Raw genomic sequence first — 19,882 nt, 5'->3', positions numbered from 1 at the left:
ATGAACCCTCCTCTTCCGCATGACTGTCTCTGGGAATCACACCCCGCGCCTGACCAACACCTCCTTTCCTTCCATGAATACCCCTCTTTTGATAAACCCTTCCTCTATGCTCGATTGTCCACACCAATCCTTTCTTTCATGAATATCTCTCCTTTGATGACCCCTTCCTCTGAGCCCGATTGTCAGCACGGACCGCTGGTCATCCCTTGGCCTGAGGATACAGTTTATTGCCCACTACTGTATGCACTCGCCCCTCTTCAAAGGAGCTACTATTGATCATGACCTCCCCACCCCCTGAGATTCGATCAGGCGCACACATTCCAAAGGAATCGGCGGAACACTCAGCTGCGCGATAGCCCCCTCCTATTGTATGGGGGGTGAGGACCTCTACTGTAGCCACGTGTTGGAATGAGCCGGAACTGGGGGGGGTATCGGGGATGTCATTTTTCATTACTTCACAATGTCTTTATTGTAATAAAGAGCGGTCACATGTCGTAAACCAGTGTATAAAAGGCCAGGCCTCAGAGAGGCTGCTAGAGAGCACCTCGAGACGATACCTTGTTGTCCGATCTGATGTGTTCTGCTCCGTCGGAATAAAACTTGTTTCCTGTCTTCCTGTCTCCAGCGCCTGCCTCTTTATTTGATAAACTTTGTATGGTATTAGAGGCGTTTAACGCCGGGCAAAATTACTTAAGAAACATCGACTAAATCGCCTGACCATTTTCCTGACTTTCCTCACCCCAGTGATCTTCACGCAGCCCTCTTAAACATCTACGTGGCCCCCCTCGCAGCCATCGTCAGACAGCATGGCCTCAGCATAGTATCCTATGCCGAAGACACCCAGCTCATCTTCTCCCTCACCAATGGCCCCACAACCACTAGATTCAACTTCCAGGAAGGAATGCAGAACGTCACAGCCTGGATGAGCAACAGCTGCCTGAAGCTCAACTCAGAGAAAACAAAAGTCCTCGTACTCGGAACCTCCCAGTCAGCATGGAACAACACCTGGTGGCACACCACACTCGGCAGCCCTCCTACCCCCCTTGGGATTGTACTCTAGTCCTCCAGCTCCACCCGCAAGCAGGTTAATGTCGTCGCATCCAGCTGCTTCAAAACCCTGCGCATCCTCGGGGGTTGGAGAGAATTTCAAATGGATCCCCCCCCCCCCCGAGTCAAGGAAGACAGTCACCCATGCACTCATAACTAGCAGACTGGACTACGGAAACGCCCTCTACGCCGGCATCAACAAGTCTCTACTACGCAAGCTCAAGACGATACAGAAGAGAGCCACTTTCAAGATACCCACACATGCAAATGCCTCCAGAACACAGGACCCCAATACCTCAACAAGAGAATCAAATTCCACATACCCAAAAGAAGCCTTCGCTCCACCAACCTTTCCCTCGCCAGAACAGGGAGAAGAACTTTATCCTACATCGCGGCCAATACCTGGAACGAACTCCCTATCGACATCAGATGCGCCCCCTCCTCCCTGGACACCTTCAGGAAGCGCCTCAAGACTTGGCTTTTCGACTGAACGGAACTGCGCCTAGGTTGCGCTCAACCTAGTAGCTATAGACATTTGGGAGAGGGACCCAGATGCTCTGAAGCACAATCATCTTAACACAATGGGATTTGTGCAGGAAGTTAGTATCAATGGGAGGAAAGTGCCTGCCCTGAGGGATACTGGAGCCTTCGCACTATGGTTGAGGGGAAGTACCTTAAGCCTGAGGGCATACTCTCTGGAACCAAGGATACAGCAATAAGAGTCAGTGGAGAGGGCAAGGAGTATCCACTTGCCAAAATGGAGATTGATCTCAATGGCATGGCAGCCATGACTGATGTGGGGGAAGGAAAAAGCAAGGGGCTGGATGTCTCTTGGGCAAAAATTTGATTGCTCCCGGCTTGGTACCAGAAGCCTTTATGGGTTGTACGGCTGTGTTGACCAGAGCACAGGCTGCACGTCAGTCTCAGTATTTTAAACTTAAAGGAGGACTTTGACTGAAAGGTTGATATCTGGCGGGAATGTTCCCTGTAGCGGGTACAGTCCACGAGCTAGAGTTGGACTTTCGCAAGGGTCTTAACTTTTTCTTATGCTTGGCGACATACATCATCCATTTTCAGCCCTGAATTGTCTTTGGGTGCAAAGGGCATACTGAGCCCAAACCCAAGAGACACCTCGTGCGAATTGTTGACCAACATCTATTTTCTACAGGCATGGCATGGTTTGACACCAGTAGTTTTAGGAGGGAACATCCTTCCCTAGCAGACTGGATTTTGTTTTTAGAAGTGGTCAGTAGGCTGACGAATTTGGGGTCAGAGCTCCAAATCAGTGTTGGATGGTGCGGAAAAGAAAGGACTTGACGTCAGCACGTAGGGGTGGCGCTTGCATGCGGGTCCACTCTTACTTCTGGGGCAGCACAATACCAGCACATGGTGACATCCAACAGTGCCAAGAACATTGCTGGAAATTTTTCCAGATTCAGTCTACAGCACAGGAAGTACTCGGCTGGAAGTATCCATCAGAATATACAGTTTCAAAAACATAAGGCAAAAAGTAAAGCAAAATGTTACTTGGAATAAAAAAGCTCCCCCTTTTCTTTGTCTAACATCTATTCAGATTTACTGCGCATGTAAACATAAGCCAGAAAGTTATTCTAAGTAGAAATTGTTTTAATTTCTAGTACAACGCATTCCTAAAAATGTATAGCAAGTTTGATTTTTTTTGTTTTTCTGCATAACTTTATTGAAAAAAGATACTTTGAGGGAAGTCATCCACCTCCAACAACCTGTATATACAAAAACAATGAGGATTTTAAACCGGTACCCTTCGTGCACATTATTTCTGTTTTTACAGCATGAAGATTTCAAGGGAAACAGTTTGCTTAAAAGGTGGTATGTTTGATAACGTCTGGTTACAGATTTTATTCCCCTACCCCACCCTCCCCAATAGACTTCCTTCTTAAGAAAAACAGGCAGACTTTCTGACATTTCAAGTAAAACATACATTTCTAAGATTCAAAACCTTTGCTCACTAAACAACAGTGCAGATAGCCACAGAACACATCTGCCAGTGAGGAATGACTTGGGATGGATGGGAAACAATTGCAGACAGGAGAGCAATAACAAACAGATAACAATTGTGCCAAATCCAGCCATCACCAATTTCCACAAATGATAGCAAGCAGCTGTAATGCAACATCTTTCACCACAACCATTAACTGGACTTCTATCCTTCACCCAATCAGCTAGAAAAATAAAAGGTTTAAATCCATCTAAAATAAGCTCTCCAGTCAGTTTTCATCCTTCCATGTTGACATTTTCTGTGTTCTCAACATTATTCTGCTCAGATAATGGTGTTTTTTCCGCCTCTTTCATTTCTACATCCTCCAATGCAGACTTTACTTCTTTGTGGTCCCCTTTGCCTCCGTGCCCCTTTTCAGCTTCCAGCTAAGGAAACAAAAATAAGTATTGCAGTTAATTTTTATAAAATCTAAATTTTTCTTTACTTCACCATACATCTTCTGAAGAGCATAATTGCAGGCTTGCAACTGAAATCTATGTCTTAATTTGAAGGAAAAAAATGTCCTTACTTGGCACATGCCATATGCCTCTTTTAAGTTTACTAGACATGCTACCATACTATAGTGCAACACTTCTTTTTTTTTATTTCCAAAGATTTTATTATTCCAAAGATTTTATTGAAATTTTTTAAAAGAAATACAGCACAGTGGTAATGCAAGGCGGTACAGGTACAATACTTGGTGCCCTTTGTGGTTACATTAGTCGTGCTGCAGGGTAGGCTCGTTCTGTCGTTGAAGATCCTGCATAGCCCCAAGAGAGACGAAGAGAAAGGAAAGGGAGAAGTAGAAAAAGTGGTTTAGTCTGCCAAGCCAGCCCTGAGGTGCCCAGGACAGCCTTTGTTGTGTGGACATTCATGGGTTTGCACTCTGATTTCTCCCTGTTTAGCTTATAGCCTGAGATGCGCGCATACTCTTCTATGGTGTCCATTAGCGCCGCTATAGAAGTGGCCGGTTCTCTTGTTGTGATCAATATGTCGTCGGCATACTCTGCCAATTTCACCGTGTTATCCTTGATACTGACTCCATTCATGGCTGGATTGTTCCTTATCATGAACAGCAGCGGTTCCAGTGCTAGCAGAAAAAGGGCAGGGGAGAGCGGGCACCCCTGTCTCGTCCCTCTTTCTAGGCTGATTGGTTCGGACGAACCACCATTCACTACGACTCGGGCCTTTGGTTTGTTGTATAGAGCCATTACCATGCCTCAGTATCCGCCCCCTAGGCCGAACTTCTCCATGCAGAGGTCTAGAAAGGGCCAAGAGACCCTGTCGAAAGCCTTTTCTGCGTCAAGCGCGATCATAACTGCCTGGTCCGCGCTGTTGGCTGTATGGTTGATGAGGTGGCACAGGAGTCTGGTGTTGACTTGGGACAGTTGGTTCTTGAGGTATCCTACTTGTGAGTTGTGGATTAGAAGGGGTAGGAGTGTGTTGAGCCTTGCAGCTAGGATTTTGGCATATATCTTGCAGTCTACGTTGATGAGCGATATCGGGTGGTAGTTTTGAGGGTATTGGGGGTCCCTGCCTTCCTTCGGTATGATTATAATGTTTGCCTCGGCCATTGAGTCAGTCATGCGTCCCTTGTGGACGCAATGGTTGAAAACTTGTACCATGGTGGTTTTGAGCAGCTGTAGAAATTATTTGTAGAAAGCTGCCGTGTAACCGCCGGGCCCCGGCGCTTTGTTGGCTTTGAGTGATGTTATGGCCATCTCTATTTCTACTTCTGTTGTGTCTCCTTCTAGTGATGATATCTGTTGTGCTGCGAGTGCAGGTAGGTCAAGCCTGTCTAGCAGTCCAGCTCCTCCGTCTGCCGTTAGCCCTCCGTCCGCCCTGTATAGCTCCTCATAGAACTCTTTGAACACTTTATGTCTTTATTAGATGTTTGTGTTGTTTTCGCTGTGTCAGTTATCGCCGCAATTGAGTGTTGTCTTTGTTTTGCTTTCAGGTACAACGCTAGCGTCTTCCCGCCTTGTTGGCCGAGCAAAGGTTTATGGATTTGTATTTTTTGATCCATGAGCCTGCTCTCTCACTTAGTATTTTGTTGAGCTCATACTTCCTCTTCGTCAGTTCTGTCAGGGTGTTTTTGTCCGTTATGTTAGCACAGTGTCCCATTTCTAGATCTTTGATCTGTTCTTCAAGCGCGGCTATTTTCTTGTTCCTGCTTTTGTTCATCCTGGCTTTGATGTTTAAAAGTTTACCTCTTAACGTAGCTTTTAGTGCATCCCATAGGGTGCCCTTGTCCACCTCGTTAGTGTCGTTAAAGGTTAGGTATTTCCTGATGGCTTCTTCAATTTCCGATATGTTCTCGGGGAGTTGTAGGATGTCGCTATTGAGTCTCCATCTGCAACTTGGCTTCTCATTGTGTCTGCCGCGGAGCGCAAGGGTGATGTGTGCATGGTCTGAGATTGTGATTGGGGCTATTGCCGTTTGTTCGATCAGATGCGTGTATGAGGCTGACATTAAAATATAATCAATCCTGCTGTATGAGTTATGTGGGTGTGAGTAGAACGTGTACTCCCTTGCGTCCGGGTGCTGCAGCCTCCAAGGGTCTCCGAGTTGAAGTTTGGTGCAAAGGTTCTTTAGAGTGTTTGTGTCGTGTGACTTATAGCTAGGCCTGTACGGGTGTCTGTCTGTTGCGTGGTCTAGTACCTGGTTCATGTCCCATGCCAGCAGCAGCAGGTCGTCCTGCGGAAGGTCGCCCAACCTGGACTCCACCCTCCCCCAAAACTCCTTGTCATCTGAGTTTGGCCCGTATATATTGGCTACATGTATTGTCTCGTCCCCTCTTTTGAGGCTTGTCACTAGCAGTCTGCCGTCGTTGTCCGCGTACTTATCCCGTAGGGTTAGGTTGGCCCTCTTGCTGATTAGGGTGATAACCCCTCTTTTCTTATTTATGGCTGGTGAGCAGACAACCTCCCCATTCCACTTAGCCTTAAGGTGTTGTGCCTCCTCCTCCGAGAGTTTGGTCTCTTGGAGGACGTACACGTCCCCCTTAAGTTTTGCCAAGTAGTCTAGCGCCTTCCTACGTTTGATTGGGTGGTTAAGGCCTTTACGTTGAGGGACACCACCTTAATCTCTGAGTTCAATTGGCTATGTGTTGGGGCTGTCATAGCTGTGTTGTGTTCTCGTTGTCTGGTTTGGCGTACGACATTAGTGCCTTCAACCTCCCCTTTCTCTGATTCTTCCCGATGTGTGCTTGTACTTTGTGCTGCCCGCTTAGTGGTTCCAGCCTGTATGCTGTGGTGGTGGCTGTGTCCCCCTTGTGGATAGTGGGTGTGGATAAGAGAATAGAGAAAGAAAAGAAATAGAGATATAGACGCGCATATGACTGTACTGGAGGCCTCTCCCCCTCCCTCCATCACTGGTACTACGGACGTGCGACAGCAAGGGCCCCTCCCCCTCCCGCCGCCCCCCCCGAGTGAAAGTTCTGATCTTGGCCCCTTATATGACAAACCTGGGGGAACCTCCCCCTTGCAGTGCTCTTACAGCACGAGTGAGCTTGCAGTCCCCAGAGACAGTGAATAAAGGATATGGGTGGTGCTTCTTTAGTCTTTAGTCTTTCCCGGACTGACGCGTGCTGTCCATCTTGCATTTCCATTTGAGGTAGAGTGTTCATCGCGAGGTAGTGATACCGTGCTTCTGTTTGGAGTGCGGTAGGGCGTCTAGGGTTTGGGCCTGAGGTAGTCAGTTGCTTGATGTTGTTGTTGTCTGTAGCTTGCTTGCCTGCCGGGCCTTAGCATTCTTCCGCTCCCTCTTCGGCTCTTCTTTTGGGCGCCCCCGGGCTTTGGGCTTCCATCTCCTCTGGGTCAGGCCCATGTAGATACTTCCTTAGCTCGTTGGGCTCTTCGAAAACCATTGTGCCACACCTGTCTGTTGTCTTCATTCTTGACGGACCCGCGAAACTAAAAGTGATGTTTTCCTTCCTGAGTTTGTCTCTCAGGGTTAGGAAGCCTTTCCTAGTTTCCACCGCATGCCTTGAGAAGTCCTGTGTGATGACGATCTTCTGTCCACTCCATCTCAGGTTTTGCCCTTTCCTGGCGAAGGAGAAGATAGCTTCAGTGTGGTTGGCGCGGAGCGGCTTACATATAATTGGTCTTGGACCTCTGCCTTGCTGTGGTTTGGTTGCTGGTACTCTGTAGGCTTTGTCCACTTCGAAAGCCCTGTCGAACTTTAGACCCGTCAGTTTTGGTAGGAGGTCCTCCAGTAAGGCTGCACATGAGCCTGGGGCATCCTCTTCCCCTTCAGGCACTCCCAGGAGCCTTATGTTCCCCTTCCTACTGCGATCGTCCTGTTCTGCCAGTAGCCTCTGCAGATTGTTGGTTGTCCTGGCCATGTATCCCATGTCTTTGTGCGCCCTAGTTGTAGTGTCCTCTAAGTCGCTTATTCTCTTTTCAGCTGTGTCCATTCTGCAGTTTGTCTTGCTCTGGTCCACTCTGATGGCGGTCAGTTCTTGTTGTCAATTGTCTTTTTCGTAGCTTTGGCAAGCTCGTTCCCTTCGTTTATCTTCTTTAGTAGCGTGTCGAGTGTCGTTTAATTTTTGTGGTCCTTCTTTAGCTTTGATGGCGATTCTAGAGGGTCTTTCCGGACATTTTTGGGGTCGTTGGAGTTTTTGTCGTCGCGTCCCGCCATGGTTCCAAAACCTCTTCTGGCCAGGTATGTGCACAGCCTGTCGTCCCTCTGTTGCTTTGCTGGGTCAGTTTTTGTGCCTTTCGCTTCTCTGTGTGTAGGTGCAGTGTCCGAGCGAAATCTGCTTGGCCACCGGACTGTCCTTGTCCTTGTTTTGGCACCCGGCAGCTCAGCCCGTCCTATGGCAGTCCTACGCCTTGTTGGCTAAGGACGCTCTATTCTTAAGGGAAAACTGATTTATGGCCTCTGGCCTCTTTCCCTGGCCCAGCTCTCTTGGCTTGGCTGGTATGGTCTTCTTGGTGTCTTGGGAAGCCAGCGTGCTTAGTGTTTATTGGCTGGGGGGGTGAGCTGACTGACCTTCTGTTGTTTGTTGTGGTTGTTTGTTGAGGTTACGTGTTGACTCTGGGCTAGGTGCATGTATTACACCTACATCCGATTGTGCGTGCTCAGCCTTCGGCTCATAGGTCTCCGTTCTGCTTGTGCCTGTTCTGGGCTTGGTGTGTGCCCTGTATCTCCGGCGTTGCTCGCTTGTGCGTGCTACCACTTTCCCTCCGCTTCTTTATGCCCCCTACAAGATGGCCGCACCTGTTACAGTTCGATTCCGGTTTTGCTCCGGTATCGGCGTGCTGTTCTGGGCCACATACAGGCTTGGTAAGTGCTCTGGCCTTCGGTCGTTTGTCCTCTTACCGAAGCTACTCTTTCTTGCATACACCAAAATGACAAGATAATTAAGCACTTATTTCTAGACTTTTATTATCCTTTCAAGACACGTGCAAAGATTTCTGTCGCTTTTGGCAAAGTGACATTTGATCCAAAATCCTCCCCTCTGGCCTGGTTAATAGAACCATATTGACTACATTTTGAACTAATCTGCAGCAACCCTACCAGAGGTCCAAACAAGGCCACCTAGATAAACAAGTTACTTACCTACAGTATCATTTTTTCTGGTAGAGACTAACCGCAGACTGCTCACCTCAGAATATTTCCCAGGTATCAGAATGGAGAATGAGTGGGCTATTAAGTAATCTGCTTTTCGAGTCACTACCAGAATAACCATTACCGAAGGTAAATAACTTGTTGATAGAGACTTCTAACTGCAGATTCCTCGCCTCAGAATAGATATCAAAGGAAAACCTCCCAGCAGGTGGATCTGCTAATGGCTCTTGGAGGACCGAATAGGCAAAATGCCTGTCCTGACAGACCAGACTGCCGAAGCAGTAGTGAGTTGTGAACATTTGGAAGGACGCCCACGTTGCAGTTTGGCAGATGGCCAGAATAAGTAACCACATTCTAACGCAGTAGCAGTGCCTTGGCCCTAGTGGAAGGCACCCGCAAGCCATCACGGGAGGCTGCTTTTCAGCAAATGCGTAGCTCATCTGGATGCAGAGTACAATCATCCAAGAGATGGTCGGTTTCTGCACCGCACTGCCCTTTTTCGCTCCAGTGAACCAAATGAAGAGCCGATTGTCCACCTGATATTCTTTGATACGATCAATGTGGAAATGAATTTTTCTTTGGGTCCAGGCGGTGGAATCTCTCCTCCTCCTTAGAAGGATGAGGTGGGACAAAAAATGTGGGCAGCTAATGTTCTGGTTGACAGGAAAGAAGGCATGTGTCCGAAGAACCAGTCTGTCTTGGTAAAAGCTGGTGTATTAAGGGTTAATTGAAAAAAGCTTGAAGCTCGCTGACCCTCCTGGCCGATGAAATTGCCACCAAGAAGGCAGTATTACGAGTTAGAAGTTTGAGCTCCCATCTATGCAGGAACTCAAATGGTGAACCAATACAGAAGGTTAAGACCAAATTAAGGTCTCATTGGGGCATTATGAAAGGGGTAGTAGGAAAGAAAACAAGTTACTTACCTGTAACTTTGGTTCCCCAGTATTGGTAACTTTCATAGGTTCCCATGCTTTGTATCATTCCCCGTCGTCGGAATGGGAGTCTCGGTAACAAAAATACCATAGCTGTAGGTACAAAAGACCAAGGAAAAAGGCCTAGGCCTCATTCTCTTTTGTAGCATATCACCCTTTTTGTTTAAAAGAGACCAAACTTAGGCCTCAGCCAATCAGAAGTGCCTCACCCCTTAGAACCTGCCTGAAGGAACCTCAGTGCCTCAGATTTTCATAGCCGTTGTGTACTTAGACACCATATCTGTTGTAGGCTGAGCTTTCCTCAGGGAGGTGGGTGGGCGCATGGGAATCTATGAAAGTTACCAATACTGGGGAACCCAAGTTACAGGTAAGTAACTTGTTTTCTTAATCCAGTATTGGAACTCTCATAGATTCCCATGCTTTGTATCAGAGTAGCAAGCAGTTAGCAACAAAACCACATTTTGCATCATCACAATATAGCAATAGGCAACATGACATAAAGATACAAAATGTGAAAGACGGAAGGTGGGAAAGAAAGGAAAGCTCACCAATCATTGGAAGAGGTTCCTCAGGACAGCCTGTCCTACTGCCGCATCATCTTGTTGTAAGGACTCCAAGCAGTAATGTCTGGTAAACGTGTGAATGCTGCTCCAGGTAGCAGCTCTGCAAATGTCTTTGATCTGCACCCCCACGAAGAGGGCTGTTGAAGAAGCCACAGATCTCGTGGAATGTGCTCGAATCTTTCCAGTCAGAGGTTTTCCTGCAGCAGTGTGACAATGCAGAATGGCACTCGTGATCCATCTTGAAACACCTTGTTTGGATAGTGGAAGGCCCTTGCTTGGACCCCCGAAGGCAACAAATAACTGAGGTTTTTCGAACTGTGAGGGAACTTTAGGCATAAACCTCGGATTAGTTCTCATGATGACAGTGTTTCTCTTGAATTGAAGGAAAGGTTCTTGGATAGTCAAGGCCTACAATTCTCCAACACGCCTAGCCGACGTGAGAGCGAGGAGGAGAGCCAATTTCCATGAAAGGTATTTCATGTCAGAACGATGGATTGGTTCAAACGGGCCCTTCATGAGTTGAGAAAGGACTAGATTCAGATGCCATGTCGGAGGAGGCGGTCTCACTGGTGGATAGACTCTGAACAAGCCCTTTAGAAATTGCTTGACAATTCTGGAAGACCACAAGGAGGGCCCAGACCCAGTCCTCCTGAACCTTGATATTGCCGCCAAATGGACCTTAATCGATGAATGGGCTAGTCCCGACTTGGCCAAGGACAGCAGATAAAGCAAGATCTGATGAGGCTTGGAAGCGAAAGGATCAATGCTTTCTTTCTTGCGGATTCGCGCTGCCACCGAGACGGGGGAGAAGACCATCGAGTTTCTCCCACCACCCCACCGCCGCCTCCATCGAGACGCGAGCATCGCATCTGCACAGGAGGTAATACACTCCCGACCGGGATGAAACCATTGCGTTAATTCTTCGAGCTCACGGCTGCCTCAAATATAGCCAGCAGTGTGACTGCAGTTCAGGAGATAACCCACTCCTGAAACAGGAAGTAAACATCCGGTTCAACTTCTACCCCACGGCTGCGTGAATTGTAGCCAGCACCCACTTCATAGAAGCTGGAAAGAGAATTTTAGAACAATCGTGCCTCTGTAAACCATTTCTGGACCATTGAAGGCTTTCGTATTGTAATACAGGCAGTGATTTTAAATTGTCCTGATGATGATCCCACTCTATTAAGAGCCCTTAGGGATCGAAACGTCGACGCTGTAAACAGTGTTATATGTGACCCAATGTGTATAATCAATTGTTGACACTGTTGGGTGTATTTTTGCGAAATTTATTATTGAAACCGCAAGCCACCCTTGGCTCTACAAAAATTTCCTTTTTCTTGCCTGAAAAACCTCTTTTCTCCTTTCTATCTTACTTGACTCTATTGGTTTTCCAATCTTGCGGGATAGGTACAGGACTGTACCCTATCTTACTGTTTATTCATTGACCCCTTTCAGGTCAATACAAATCTATGTTATTCTTTAATAAATAATTTTACGCCCGGCTGGGCGCCGAAAACAATATAGCACTGATTGTGGTCTATATGAGTATTCCTTGTTGCATCATAACTTCCTAGGACCCCTGTTGTCTATAATAATCAAAATAACCCATGGTCCTAAGGTTCCAATTAGGGTTTCCTTGTGTTCTAAAATGATTCTTTCTTGCACCAGCAACAAAATCTCTTCCACTTAAGACGGTAAGTCCTGTTCGTAGAAGGAGCTCTTGCCTGAGAAAGGACCTCCTTAATCTCACTTGATATGGGTAGGTTCATAAACTCTCGCTGCTCAGGAGCCATGCAGTCAGGTGTAATGACTGCGGATCTGGGTGCCAAACTTGTCCTTCGGACATCGTGAGGAGATCTGGTAGAACCTCCAACGGCAGAGGAGGGGTATCGACAGCAGATGGAGTTCCGTGAACCAGAACTGCCTCGGCCAAGCCGGGGCTATCAGGATCATCCTGCACGGCTCCACCTTGATCTTCCTGATGAGCCGTGGGATCAGAGGTATGGGAGGATATCGAAAGCGCACTCCCCAGAGAACCTCGATGGGGTAGCCTGCTTGCATAAGACCGGCATTTCTTGTTGGTCGGAGTGGCAAAAAGATCGATTTCCGGTCTGCCCCACTGGCTGAAGACCTCCTCCAAAACTCTCTGATTCAATTCCCATTCGTGCCTGACTGAGGATGACCTGCTCAGTCTGTTGGCGTTTTCGTTTAGGACGCCTGGCAAGTGTTCTGCCTTCAGCGATATCCTCTGAAGGATCGCCCATTCCCAGATCTGCTGAGCTTCTTGCGACAATGGATGAGATCTGGTTCCTCCTTCCTTGTTCACATAGTGCATGGCCGTGGTGTTGTCCGTCCTGATAAGCACTTGTGAACCTTCCAGGCAAGGAAAGCTTGCAGAGCCAGTCGTATCGCCCTGAGCTCTAACAGGTTGATGTGGAGGCGTTTCTCCTGGGGAGACCAATGACCGCTGACATGCAGGTCTTGCATCACTGCCCCCCAACCCTCCAATGACGCGTCCGTTGTTACCACTAGTGGAGACGGGTCGCTTACGAAGGATAGACCTTGGGACAAGTTGTCTTGATCTGTCCACCATAAGGCCGCTTCCTTCATCCTTGGAGTGACCGTCACTCTGTCCTCAAATGGACCGTGGACCTGTTTCCACTGGTTGTCTAGTTGCTCCTGCAGAGGACGCATTCTTAGTCTGCAATGGGGATTTTTTTATTTTTTTTGCAGAGTTTTATATAGCGCGAACTAGACCCGAACCGAATCAGGTATCAGAGCGCTTTACATATTTTCCAGTTACGTTACATGAGGACACACTTTCATTTTAGGCACGGGGAGATTAAGTGATTTGCCCAGAATCACAGGAGGTTTTGGCGTCGTTACCGAGACTCGAACCCAGATCCCCAGGTCCGAGGTCGAACGCCCTAGCCGTTAGGCAAATTCCTCTCCCCCAATTAGTGGGATACACGATGAAATTACTCCCAGTAGAGACTTGTAGCGGCGTACTGAAAGACAGTTTCTTGTTTGTAAGTCCTGGGCCAAGGTCTGTAATTTCTCTCTCCTTTCCGGAGTAGGGAAGGCTCTTGAGAGCTATGAATCCAAGATGGCTCCCAGGAAGCGAGCCTTTCTGGACGGGACCAGGGAAGACTTCTCGTTGTTCAGAGTGAGTCCAAGATTCTGAAACAAATTGGTACAAGCTTGAACAGCCTCCAGTGCTGCCTCCCTGGACGGAGCTTTCAGTAACCAGTCGTCCAGGTAGGGGAAGACCTGAAAATGGTTCCTTCGCAGCAAAGCTGCTACTGGCGCCAGCACCTATGTGAAAATTCTTGGGGCTGAGAGGAGTCCAAAGGGTAAAACCCTGAACTGAAAATGGCTCTTGGCTACTGTGAATCGCAGAAACCTTCTGTGTGCTGGGTGAATCGGAACGTGGAAATACGCATCCTCGAGATCGAGCGTGGCCATGAAATCCCCCGGGCTGATAAGCTTAAAGATGTCCTGGGGAGAGACCATCCGGAAGGACAGGGAGATGAGATAGGGGTTTAGCTTACTAAGGTCGAAAATGGGGCGCCACTTCTCTAGCGTCTTCCTCACCAGGAAGAACCTGGAATAAAATCCTTGCCCCCTTTGGTTTGAGGGGACCGGCTCTATCGCTCCCTTCCGGAGCATCTGTTGGACCTCGAGCCGCAGGAGACGCTGGTGTTTCGATGGAATGGCTGCCAGGGGCTTGGGTGGAGGGACTTGCGTGAATTCCAAGGTATGCCCTTTCCGAATGATGTTGAGCACCCAACGGTCCGATGTTATCCTGGACCAGTTTTGAAGGTATTTGGTGACCCTGCCTCCAACTGATGATTTCTTGAAGGAGGGTCCAGTAGGAAGAGCCAGGAGGCCGCTATTGGCGCTTGGACGAATCTCGTCCTCGGCCAGCCTGTTTTCCCGTATTGTAAGGCCTGGAGTAGTTGGTAGACTGGCCTTGCCGCTGTTGATAAGGCTGACGGTATTGCTGGGAACCTGAGCCCGTGGTGGAATAGCGTTGTTGTTGAAAGGATCCTCTGTAGTTACCACCTCTACCTCTGGATCCCTTAAAAGGAGACTTTCGGTATTGAAGGAACCCCAAGGACCTGGCAGTCTCCGTGTCCTTTTTTATTTCTTGCAGAGTAACGTCAATGAGTTTGCCGAATAATGCCTCACCATCAAAGGGAAGATCCAGGACCTTGTTTTGGATCTCAGGCCGAAACGAAGTAGCTTTGAGCCATCCTTGGCGACGGAGGACTGCCGCCCCAGCCAATGAACGGAACGCCGTCGTCGCAATATCCATTGCACAGTCAGTCAATGATTTCCATCGACGTTGCTTCTCCCTCCTGCAAGATCTTCTTTGCCTCAGACGTAGACTCCGGAGGCAGCTGGTCAAGGTATGGGGCGACATCACACCAAAGCTGGCGGTCGTACCTACCCAAGATCGCTAGGGTATTAGCCGCTCGCACCAGCAAACTTGCCATCTACGAGACTCTCTTCCCCCACATTATCCAACCTCCGCCCTTCCTTGTCCGGAGGAGTTGTTAAGGGAGCAGAGGAGTTACGGGATTTCCTCTGCGCTGCCTGCGAGATCACAGAGTCTGGTCTTGGATGACCCGTTAAGGCCCGGCTTGGATGACCCGGTCCATCATCGGGTGCCTTGTATTTTTTATCCAGACGCGGTAGCACAGGGACCACAGTCGCCGGGTTCTTCATAGCCTTTAGGCCCTCCTTCCACAAATGATCCACAATAGGAATGGACCTATTTCCTAAAAGGTTCCTTGAAATCATATAAGAAACAATCTGTAGTAACCTTAGGCATGGCTAATTTGAATATTGCAGCAGTTCTTTCCATCAGCTGATGGAAGCCCCCAATGTCCGCTGGCGGGGAATCCGCCGGATCCGGGACTGGTGATGAGGGATCTGGAATGATATATTCATCATATTCAGTATTTGGAATAGAGTTATGATCCGACTGCTGATCCTCATCCGAGGAATCACCATGGGCCTCTTGTAACCCGGAGGAATCCTGATGGAAGGACATTTGAGGCCGAGGGGAAACTTAAGCCGGAAAATTAGGCGTCACTAATGAGGCTGAAGTCCCTGCAGGCGTAGCAGGCGTTGACGGAACCGGAATAGGCCTACTCGTCTTAGATTTATAGTCCTGCAGCATCTTATGCAGATCTTGGAGAAAAGAAGATGGCACTGTAACCATTTCCTGCTCAGAATGGTGTTGCGACTGGGCCGACTGATGATGACCAACTTCCTCGTGGCCGTATTCGCCCTCAGAGTCAGTGTCCTGGAATTTGACTAGAAGTTGGGTGGGACTATTGGCATAGCTGTACGAGTCCTGATCATCCTCCTCTGACTCCCCTTCTTGAAAAAGCATGGTTGGCAGTAGGGGAGACACACTCCTCGGAGAAGTCATCTCTGGCGTGATTCGGGTCACAGAAATGGTAATTCTTTTTTCAGAGGACAATATCGTCGACGGTTGTATACGCGTCGACGAGATCGGGGTCGTCGACTATGAAACCGTCGACACGCCAGCCGTTGTCACTGTCAAAGTCGTCATCGTAGACGAGACCGTCGTCGTCGACGTTGTTATTGTCGAAGTCGGCACCATCGCCGTCAGCGAGATTGTAAATGTTGTCGTCGGCACCTTAGTCGTCGGCACCTTCGTCGTCGTCGACTGTAAATTCTCCGTCGACGGTACCTTCGTCGACGAAACCCCTGTCGACTGGATCGCCAACGACATCAATCCCGAGTTCGATTTTTTCGTCGACGGAACATCCGCCGTCGACGTCTTCGTCGTTGAGGACTTGGAACTCCTCTCAGAAGACTGGGATGAAGGTTTTTTGAAGTCTGTGACAGTCTTCTCACCTTTAGAAGGCGTAGCAGGTCCTACCCTCTCCTTTACATCTCGGTGAGAATATTTGCTAGGACCTGGGCTCTCAGACTCACTGGGGGTCTTTTTTGAAGCCTTCGAAGATCTTTCCATAGAAGGAGAAGGGGAACCCCTACCCCTCTTCACTGACCTTCTTGAAGAAGACATCGACGCTGCATCCTCACTGTCACTAGAGACAGTCTCCTTCCTGGATTTCAGCTTCTGGAGCCATGTCAAGAGTCTACCCTCACGGTCCCGGAGGGTCTTGGTCGAAAAGGTGCGACAGATCTTACAGTCCGCAGCCTAGTGGTCAGGATAGAGGCAATAAATGCAGTCTTTGTGCTTATCCTCCACAAAAAGCCTTTTCTTGCCACAGGTGGAACATGGTTTGAAAAGGGCTTTTTTCTTCTCCATTTCTGTCATCCTGGAAGGCAGCCAACAATCCTGAAGTGAATCTGAAAGATTCTGAAGAAAAAATCCTGAAGTAAATCCTTTGAAGAGTAGAAGTTGAGCAGAGTTCAAAGGAAACTCCCTAAGCACCACGTGCGGTAGAAAATCTGAGGCACTGAGGTTCCTCCAGGAAGGTTCTAAGGGGTGAGGCACTTCTGATTGGCTGAGGCCTAAGTTTGGTCTCTTTTACACAAAGAGGGTGATATGCTACAAAAGAGAATTAGGCCTAGGCCTTTTTCCTTGGTCTTTTGTACCTACAGCTATGGTATTTTTGTTACTGAGACTCCCATTCCAACGATGGGGAATGATACAAAGCATGGGAATCTATGAAAGTTCCAATACTGGGGTAACAAATGTGGCAAGTCCTTAAGAGAACTAGTAACAATGGGGGACTGTAATAGTGGGAGGTGATCCGGCAACCAGAAACAAGCAGATATGGCTGAAAGGTAATCTTTAATGGTTACCCAGGTCAAGGCCTTGCCAGGCAAAAGACAGCACAAACAGCAAAACCTCTGACAAGGGGGGTGAAAGCATATGAACAGGACGAGAAGAGCACCAAGCCACAAATGTGTCCTAACGGCAGGCAAATACAATTTTGTTGAGTGATGCCTGGCTGCCAAGATGACATTGCAAATCTCAAGAGTAAAATCAAAGGCATTCAATTGTTGACACAATCTCTAAACATGAAGGTGCATTGTTTGGAGGTTCGGGGCAGGACCCTTATCTGCTGCTGCAGCAGGAAGTCCTCCTGAAGAGGCAGAAGCAGGATCCTAACCTGGTGCTATGTGAGGAGGTTCTTCTGAAGAGGCAGCCTGATTGGAGGGCAGATGCTCAAACTCTCCTTGCCCAGTTTGGAGCCATTAAGATGACTTGGGTCTGGTCGGTTCTGATCCTCTTGAGAACAAGGGGCAGGAGCTGTATCATCAGAAAGGCAGGCAGAAGCCCCAGGTTCCAGTCTAAACTGAATGGGTCTGCAAACAAGAGCAGCTTTAGAAAGTCCAACACAGAAGTGCTGACATTGCGCATTCTCACTGGTGGTGAACAGATCAAGCGAAGGTTCTTCCCATTCTCAAAATAGACCTTGCACCAGCGTAGACAGCATTTGTGATTTGCAAGGCAGCAGTGGCTGAATTTCCTGCTCTGGCATTAAGATAGCTCACCAGATGCGGCATGACTAGGGAGATGTCCTGTTGCTTCAGCCTGGTCCAGAGGTCCATGACCCCACTCTGCCCAGTTTGCTGCAATACTACTTTGTTGTGGTGTTGTCTGAACACTTGAAACAACATTCAATGGATGGATGGGAGGAAGGCTTTCGATGCCGAGCGAATCGCCCTCTGCTCCAGAAGGCTGATGTGGAGCTGGGACTCTGCTGGAGACGAGAGTCCTTTGATCTCCACCTCTCCAAGGTGGCTTCCCCAACCCGGAAGTAATGCGTTAGTCACCACTGTCCGTTTCAGGTGGGGGAAAGGACAGAGTTCTGCCATTGTTTCAATGGTGGTTCATTAACCACCAATGCATATCCTTTACAATCTCCTGGAGCAGGGCAGAATGATTCTCCTGGTGCTGCGCCCATTGGGACTTTAGAGTCAGCATGTGGCATTGGGCATGCTTCCCCAGCAGGAAGCCATCAGACCCAGCAGACTCAGTCAGTCTCACCAAAATGCAGGACAGAGTTTAAAACATCAGGGTCATAGTCCTAATGGCATAGACCCACTCCAGACGGTAAGTACGGAACTGCACTGTGTCTTAAATAGCTCAAATGAAAGGGCTCATCTCAGACGAGTCAGGCGTGTCTTCAGCAGGTTGATAGTGAACACCAGCGAATGTAGGAGGTTCATCGTAATCTAAGTGTGGGTGATGACTGCCGGGGTGAGCCCACCTTCAGGAGCCAGTCATTTAAACAGGGGAAGACTGGATCCCTTAACCTCCAAAAGTGAGCAGCAACCATCACTTTTGTGAACATGCGGGGGCACTGGTGAGGCCGAAGGGAAGCAAAGCTAAATTGAATTGGCTGTGCTCCACTGTGAACCGCAGGTAACGGCTGCAGGATTATGATTTGAAAGTAAGCATCCTGCAAGTACTACGCAACAATCCAGTCTCCAGGCCGGGCCAGACCTGAGCGAAAGTGAGAATTTTGAATTTCTCTTATCTCGGAAAGGCGCTGAGGGAGGCACACAACTAGTAAGGAGCGGAGGCCTCCTGTGGCACTGCTCAATGGCTCCTTTAGCTAACAGTCTGCACCTTCTGACGGAGCAAAAATTGATGGCCCTCCTTCAGCTGTTCTGGGTAAGCTGGCAAAGGAAGAAGGATTTCTGTGAAGGGAAGCCCTTTGGATAATTTGAATTACTTTTCTGGGGTTACTGCTTGCCATCAGAGTAGATAGTGCTCGATTCTGACACCAAAACAGCATGGCTATGTTGTGTGGAGGGCATGCTAAAGGGGCAAAGAGGCTGCAGCAGCTGGAGAGGAGGGGGACTGTACAGCATGCTGGTTGTGGTTCCGAAGCCCACGAAAAGGCGCGGAGGCCTGGTGACTTTGGGGGTATGGCTGGTAATGCGGACACAGCTGGGAACACCTACTGTGGTCACAGAGGGGGCGAAAAGAGGAGTGCAAATGAGGAAATGCCATGGTGGAACCAAAATATCTGGTGGTCGACAGACTCCTTTATTAGTGCTCAATCGCTGAGTCTGTGTTATCACCTAAGAGGCGAGAACGTAAGGGGATTTCCGTCATAGCCGGCTGGACATTTCAAGAGAAGTCAACTGATCAAAGCAGCGGTAAGGAATCGAACACTAACTACTGTTTCTTACAAATATATTGTTACAGAAGGTAAGTAACTTGTGCATCTGAAAGAAACAGGTTAGTGTTTGATTCCTTACCTTAGAATAGATACCCCAGCAATACCAACCCGGGTGGTGGGTCGACGGACCAAGATGATACCAGAAAGTCCTGGAGAACGGAACGGCTGAAAAAGCCATCTCTCCGGACTTGGCTGTCCAGGCAGTAGTGTCTAGCAAACGTGCGCAGCGAGGCCCACGTAGCTGCCTGACAGATGTCCTGCAAGGGGACTCCCCGACCCAGGGCAGTAGTAGCCGCCGTGGCCCGAGTGGAATGGGCCCTCAGCACAAGCGGGGGCGCCTTCTTAGCCAAGAAGTAACAGACCTTGATGCACAACACGACCCACCGAGAGATTGTCTGTTTGTGCACCGCCCGTCCCTTCTTCGTGCCCACGTAACCAACAAAGAGCTGGTCATCCACCCGGAAATGGCGTGTGCGATCAAGGTAGATGCAGCCCGGCCCCCTGATCAACTCCACAGCAGTCCAAAGATTTACTCAGGATCTGCTACATTTCAATCCCCCGGACACCCTGATCCGCTGACTACCGCTGCCGATGCAGGAC

General features: G+C 48.7%; 2 protein-coding genes across 2 annotated transcripts in view; both read right to left on the bottom strand.

Annotated features, from left to right (window-relative positions):
* Positions 1–2,719: 2,719 nt before the first annotated feature.
* Positions 2,720–19,882, bottom strand: part of FKBP4 (FKBP prolyl isomerase 4) — a 503,272-nt gene continuing 486,109 nt past the window's right edge. The window contains exon 10 of the mRNA XM_078673725.1: positions 2,720–3,450. Within this exon, the coding sequence (XP_078529851.1) occupies positions 3,301–3,450 (150 nt within the window). The 3' untranslated portion in view covers positions 2,720–3,300. The remainder of the gene's footprint in view (positions 3,451–19,882) is intronic.
* Positions 12,847–14,864, bottom strand: LOC144829009 (uncharacterized). Its single transcript, XM_078688141.1, has 2 exons — positions 14,714–14,864; positions 12,847–14,254 (listed from the first exon to the last, which is right to left on the bottom strand). The coding sequence occupies exons 1-2, from the start codon at positions 14,862–14,864 to the stop codon at positions 13,449–13,451; spliced, it is 957 nt and encodes a 318-aa protein (XP_078544267.1). The 3' UTR covers positions 12,847–13,448.

The sequence above is a fragment of the Lissotriton helveticus genome, chromosome 1_1, assembly GCF_964261635.1.
Source record: "Lissotriton helveticus chromosome 1_1, aLisHel1.1, whole genome shotgun sequence".
Taxonomy (NCBI): domain Eukaryota; kingdom Metazoa; phylum Chordata; class Amphibia; order Caudata; family Salamandridae; genus Lissotriton; species Lissotriton helveticus.
Note: the sequence above shows the minus strand (reverse complement) of the source record. Positions and strands in the feature narration are given on the sequence as shown.

Coding starts and splice junctions, on each gene's coding strand:
- LOC144829009 (XM_078688141.1), bottom strand. CDS start 14,864: ATGAAGAACCCGGCGACTGTGGTCCCTGTGCTACCGCGTCTGGATAAA. Junction 14,255..14,713: donor GGCAGCGCAGAGGAAATCCC/GTAACTCCTCTG, acceptor GGAGACTGCCAG/GTCCTTGGGGTTCCTTCAAT.